The sequence below is a fragment of the Harpia harpyja genome, chromosome 20 (assembly GCF_026419915.1).
Source record: "Harpia harpyja isolate bHarHar1 chromosome 20, bHarHar1 primary haplotype, whole genome shotgun sequence".
Classification (NCBI taxonomy): Eukaryota; Metazoa; Chordata; class Aves; order Accipitriformes; family Accipitridae; genus Harpia; species Harpia harpyja.
This window is the reverse complement of record NC_068959.1, coordinates 22,437,646-22,443,876: the sequence shown is the minus strand read 5'-3', so window position 1 is coordinate 22,443,876 and position 6,231 is coordinate 22,437,646. Positions and strand designations below refer to the sequence as shown.

The 6,231-nt window shown below is 57.8% G+C and overlaps 2 protein-coding genes across 2 annotated transcripts; one reads left to right on the top strand and one right to left on the bottom strand.

Annotated features, from left to right (window-relative positions):
• Nucleotides 1-260: 260 nt before the first annotated feature.
• On the bottom strand, nucleotides 261-1,832 carry LOC128154984 (proline-rich protein 22-like). The gene is given in 1 exon segment (XM_052816358.1): nucleotides 261-1,832. A coding segment is annotated over 1 exon segment (1,314 nt). The 5' UTR covers nucleotides 1,575-1,832.
• A 99-nt stretch (nucleotides 1,833-1,931) lies between these two features.
• LOC128154983 (uncharacterized) lies at nucleotides 1,932-5,588 on the top strand. The gene is given in 6 exon segments (XM_052816357.1): nucleotides 1,932-1,992; nucleotides 2,948-2,979; nucleotides 3,066-3,398; nucleotides 3,945-4,039; nucleotides 4,689-5,395; nucleotides 5,398-5,588. Coding segments are annotated over 6 exon segments (1,419 nt in total).
• Nucleotides 5,589-6,231: the final 643 nt, after the last annotated feature.

Genomic DNA, 6,231 nt, shown 5'->3' with positions numbered 1-6,231 from the left:
CCCTCGGGGCTCGCCGGCTCGGATTTGGGGCTCAGCGGGGCTTTTGCACCTCGTGGATGCTCTTTCCCGGTGCCCTCTGTGCTCCCTCCCCCTCCCACACAGGCGTGGAGCGGTTCTGGAGAAACAGCTTTTAATTGAAAAGACAAGAGAAAAGGTCCCATCAAAGCTGGTCTGACCCCTTCCTAACCCCCCCGCCCGCCCCCCCGCCATATACCCCACCCCTCCTCTCCCCCCTCCCCCCATCTCCATCTCACCCTTGTCTAAGCCCCCCCTCACACCCCCACGTTGGCTGCGAGAGCCCTGCGCTTGCTGGGTGGCATTGGCAAGGAGCTCTGCGCCTGCCTCTTCCTCGGCTTGTCTGCCATGGCAGGCGGGGATGGTGGCAGGTCCATCCCGGCATCCTCCCACGGCTCCTGGGGCTCCATCCTGATGACGTTGAATATTTCGAGGCTCAGCATGATGTCACTGAGCTCGGGGATGCAGTAGTCAGGGGTGAGCAGCTCCTCAGGCAGCGAGAGCGAGCTGAAGTTGTGGTCGGGGGTGGCTGCGCCGGTGCCACCAGCGTCCTCGGGCATGGAGCTCCTGCTGGGAGCATCCTGGCTGACCCCCACCCCATCCAGGGAGCGACCAAAGAGCACTAGGGCCGTTTGGAGAGCCACTTTCTCAGACGCTGCAAGTTCACCTACGGGCTCCCCAAGGGCTTGGTTGTGGGGGTCAGCGCAGGGGCTGGGGGGGACGTCGCTGCCTGGGGGTGCCCCCACAGGGGTGGCCATGCTGCAGGTGTTGATCTTGGCCAACAGCCCCTCGATGTCCTCGTAGCTGGGGATGGGTGTTGGCAGCGCTAGGGGGGCTGGGGCCATCCCTCTCCCCTCTCCGTTGGTGCCAGCAGGGTCCCCAGGCATGGGGCTGCTGCTGGGAGCATCCTGGCTGACCCCCACTCCATCCAGGGAGCAACCGAAGAGCCTTAGGGCCTCTTCCAGGAGCATCTCCTCGGACACTGCAAGGTCGCCTGCAGTGTCCCCGAGGGCTTGGTTGTGGGCGGCAGCACAGGGCCTGGGGGGAACATTGCTGCCCAGGGGGACGTCGCTGCCTGGGGGTGCCCCCACAGGGGTGGCTGTGCTGGAGATGTTAATCTGTGCCAACTGCCCCTCGATGTGCTGGTAGCTGGGGATGGACACTGGCAGCTCCAGAGGGGCTGAGGCCACCCCACTCCTCTGATTTTCGTAGGGTGCGAGGTATTGTGGTTGGCCCTGGGGGGTCCCTGGGGCTGCCCAGGCCAGGGGGGCCCTGCAGCCCCCGGGACCCCACAGGGCAGCACCTGGCAGAGCAGCGGCGCCTTGGCCGAGCGTGGCGGTGGCTGGTGGAGGCAGGTCAGTGGTTGTCCACTGGATGCGGAAGACCCAGGGGTCGAAGAGGCAGCCACATGGAGCCCTCTGCAGACCTATGTGGGTGAGGGGGAGCCATGCTGGGCCGGGGGGACTCTCCAGGGGCACCCGCTGAGCCGGCCCCGATGGCCGACATCCCCCAGCTCTGGGCCAGGGGCGTGGGGAGCTTGTGGCCAGAGCGATCCCCATGGGGTGAGCTGCTGTGCCGGTGGGACGGGGTTGCAAATCGGGGAGGAGACTCGCATCTAGGAGGTGAAATGGGAGAGATGGCCCCAAATATTTGGGGAATTCTCTGCAGATCGGCTTTCCTGGGCACGCGCCGCCCAGGTGAGGGCAAGGATGCTCACCGGGGCTTGCCGAACCCCCATGCGAAAAGTGCCGGGGGGACGGGTGTGATGGGGATGGTGAAGGTGCCAGAGCAGACTGGGGTGCCGTACCTGCTGGTGGTGCCTGGGGGGCCTGGGGGGCCCGGGCTGCAGGGAAGGGCTGCTCCCTCGCGGGCAGGCGGCACAGGTTGGCTGAGCCTAAGAGAGAGAGACAGGAGCGATGGCCGGCGGTCACCTCCGCTCTTGCCCCCCAAGAGCGTCCCTGGGCTGCAGGGGTTGGGGTTGGTCCCTACCTCGAGGGTAGAAGTTTCCGGGGAGCACAAATGGCTGAAAAAGCTGGGGCGCCGGGGGGCCCCAGGGCCCAGGCAGTGGGAGCTGCATTGGTGGCCGCGCCATGGTCCCTTCTGGCTGTTGGCTGCTAAGGACTCTTTGGCGTCTCCCCAGAAGGAATGCGGGGGCTCCCTGTGTTCTGCCCCACCCCCAAGAGTCTCCCCAGCTCCTCCTGGGGAGGGAAAGGGTTAAGGGAGTCTGGGGTGCCCCCGGGGCCTACAGGTGGCTCTCAGGGTCTGTGGGTGCAAATACTCTTTGCTTTCAATAGTATTTTTCAGGTGGGGGAAAAAGAACAAGTTGATTCAGCTGAGCCGAGTGGGGACCAAGCTGCAGCCGCACCTGCAGCCTCCTTGTGCCAGGTGGCAAATGCATTTGTGACTATTGCCCATGCTTCTGTTTGCTGCGTTGACTGGAGTGACGCAGAAATAGGAAAAAGGACCTCGAGGGCGCGAAGGAAGGTCATGCGGTGTCGCTCGATCGCACGCTTTCCCCCAGCCCTCGCTCCAGTAGCGCTGTCAGGTCTTTTAGTCTCCTGGTGGGAAAAGAAGCAGCTCTGGATCCCCCTTGGAGGGGGCAGCGCTTTCCCTGGGTGCGTGACACCCAGGAGGAGACAGCACCTGCCGCCACGTGCTCCCAAAGGACTGGATTCTGCACAACATCCGATGATGAGATGCTGGGGCTGTTTGTGCTCTACAGGACCCCAGGGACCGGGTGAGTACATCCCCTCCTCGTGCCTGGAGGATTGGGCACTACCAAGGACACCCTGGTAGGAACACAGGCCTCTCGCTCCCGCTGTGTGAACAGTGTGTGAGCTGGGGGAGTCGGGACAACTGCCGTGAATGGGAGGCCAAAGATCTCTCCCAGCCTGTATCCTGTTAATTAAAGAGATTGCTCTCTGTTCGTGAGGCACCTCTGGCTGCAAGATTGTGCGAGGCCAGGTACTGCGTAACTTGTGGCAGGGACCGATGCTGGGGGCGTGAAAGCAACCGCGCTTCTGAAAACATAAAACTTCATTTCATTTCAGAGTGCAGCTGAGCCAGCCCACTCCTCAACACTCTGCCATCTGCACTGCTGTGGCTGGGACCAGGCAGTGCTGCACATCCCAAAGGCCACCAAGTCACACCCGTGTCCCTGCTGTTTTGCCAGGAGCTTCTGCGATGCGAGCGATGTTCTGGGGGCTGATCTCTTGGACTGCAGCTACTCCATCCCTGACCTGCAGCTGGTCAGGAGGGTTGTGTCGCAGGTGGAATTCCACCTCTCTGATGAGAACCTGGCCAAGGATGCTTTCCTCCTGAAACATGTCCAGAAGAACAAGATGGGCTTCGTCAGCGTCAAACTGCTGACGTCCTTGAAGAAGGTAGGCAGCCCATTGCGTTGGCCAGCCGGGGTGGGAAGTGGCCTCCACGTGGCGGGTGCCTGGGTGTCTGGGTGTGCTCTGGCTGTCTGCGGTGAGGTGTATGGGGAGGTCCAGGCTCTGCTCAGGCTGTCTGTGTCCCGGCAAAGCGCTGGTGGTGCAGAGCTGGGCCCTGCTCTCTGCCTTCAACGTGCTGCAGCAGTTCTGCACCCAGGGAGGGTGGCCGGGGAAGCGGTGAGCAGTCCTCAAACCCCAACCCCAGGGCGGGGTTCACCTCTTCTGCCCGTGGTTCCCCCAGGCTGCTCTGGGAGAGATCATCCCTTAACCAAAAAACTGCAGGGAAGCACTGGTGGTGTGATGTAAAGGGAAGCTGTGGCTTTTTGCCATGGTTCGGGGTACAGGGGACCTTCTCCCACAAATCCTGAATGGGGGATATTGCCTTGCCATGACCTCCGGTTGATGGGGTTGCAGCCTGCCTGGATGATGTGTTTAGGGTGGTCCCTGCCTGGGAAGACTCACAGTGACGCAGTGGCCCCCTCTCTCCCTCAGATGAAATACCTGACATGTGACTGGCAGCTGATGCTCTACGCCCTGCAGTTCTCAGAGCTGCTGGAGGTGAACAAGGAGGGCACCAAAGTGAGGCGGTGGGTGATAGCATACGTCCATACATTCTGTATGGTATGTCTAAATATTTTTATGGTTCTAATATTTTGTACCAGCTGCAGAAACTGGTTTGCTGCTAGATGACTGTAAAAGTGAGATTTGGTAAATAATTATTAGAAATCTTATACTAACACTATGATTGAAATAATAGACAAAAGTGTAGCCAAGTAATTAATTAGCAGAGGTAGTTTCGCATAAGTTTTTACAGTTCTTTGCTCTTGTGACGGGATGTTCCTGTGCATTAGATAAGAATAATATTGAAACTGACCATGTATGACTGAAACCATGTTAAGCTCCAAGATAAAGAACAAGGATGACAAACAAAGACTTGAAGGTCAGCCAACAGAATTTCAAGTTGATCAGTGGTCGCAAAAGCAGCCCTTTGACTCAAATGAAGAACCATTGAGCATGATCAGATGTAGGCAGTACTATGATACTCAGTTACAATAATTTTTATGTATATGTATACTAATCTGATTAATATGTAATTAGTTACTCCATATAACCTGTTTGTGCTGAAGCTGTGGCATGCACACTAGGTGGAACTATCCCCTGTGCATCCAGCGCTGCAATAAAGAATGCCTGCTTTCTAAAACTCCAAAATGAGTCTTAGAGAGTTTCTTCAACCAGAGTTTTGGTATCATGGGTCCCCGTCCCTGAGTCCCTGCTGAGCATCCCCCCCAGCAAACTGCTGCTGGCCTGGGAGCTGCTCCCCCCAGAGCAGGACGTGCTGCTACCACTCCAGAAGAATTTCCTCGAGACCATCACGAGGATGTTCAGCCCCTTCGGCACCATCACCTCCATCTGCATCCTGCGTCTGGGCCACAAGCTGTCCTTGGATGTGCGGAAATACACGTCACACTTCCCTGAGCTGCTGAGCAAGTGCTGTGGGCTGGTGGAGTACAAGAGCCTGGAGCGCACCCACAGCGACTTTGAGGACCTCGGCCGCCAGAGCTGCCTGGATGGCGAGAGCATCAGGGTGGTCTGGCTCTGCGGGAAGGGCTCCGAGAAGACACCCGGGGCTGAGAGGGAGGTGGCGGAGGAGCTGGTGGACCAGCCGGGTTGGAAAGCGCAGGTGGTGGCCACGACCTTCCCCAACGGCCTCGGGGGCTCCCTGCTCTGCAGCTCCCCAGAGTCGAACGGTGCCCAGGCGTTGCCACCCCTCCTCCTGCACAAGGACCCCTCAGCACCCTCCTGGCCCAGCAGCAACTTCAAGCTCAGCAATTTCGGCAACGCCTTCACTGGATCACTCCTCACCAGCAAAGTCTTCCCTCCGCTCTGGACAGGCTTGGGCACAAGCAGCTGCTACGGCCTCTGCTCCAGCACTGAGAGCACCCTGTGGGGAGTGGGGTGGGTGCCTGGGCACCCTGGCCCAGCAGCCCCTCTCCAGATGCCAAACCTCTTGCCAGCAATGCCCTGGCAGCGAAGCAGGTGCCTGAGCCCCTCGGCCTGTGGGATGGGGTGCTTTGCCTGCCCCACTGTTGTCCCAAAAGTGGGGTCATTTACCCAGTGTGTGAAACGCCAATATAGACACAGAGCAGAGGTATTTTATTCAAATTCATGTTTGCGCAAAGATGGGGGCTAGGTGGTAATCCACAAAGCTAGCACACCTCATGCCTAAACGGGCAAGCACTTTATACAATTCAGTTACACATATTCAATTTCCAAAGTTCTTCCCCAAAACTATTACTGGGAGTTGCTTATCTACCACAGTTTCTATTGGGCTAAAGTTTCCCCTCTTGGAATTAAAGGTACAGTGTTCTTTTGTTCTACAGCACATGCTCAAGGAGAGTGGGGGGGGTAAGTCTTTTCAGTGTGGGATTGAGTCGGTGGTCGTGATCTCCCCCTGCCGCCTTTACCTTTCCTCCAGTTATCAAAGACTTTTGCTGACTTCATGCCTATTAGCAATTTTTCAACTTTTTGGCGCCTCCTGGGGTAGGATGTTCCCTTCTTCTCAGTCTTTTAGTTCTTCAGGGGCACAGTTGTTAGCAAGGCATGCATTGGTTATACAAAAGGGATCTTGTTTCACAAGACCTTTGTGGCCTTTTTCAGGTGGCTTAAGTACATCATCACTACTGCTGTCTAGAAGATCTTGCACTATTTCTGAAAACAATGAGGGAACTTTGAGATATATTCCCTCTGAGGTACAAGAAAGGGTGCACCTAGTTTATAA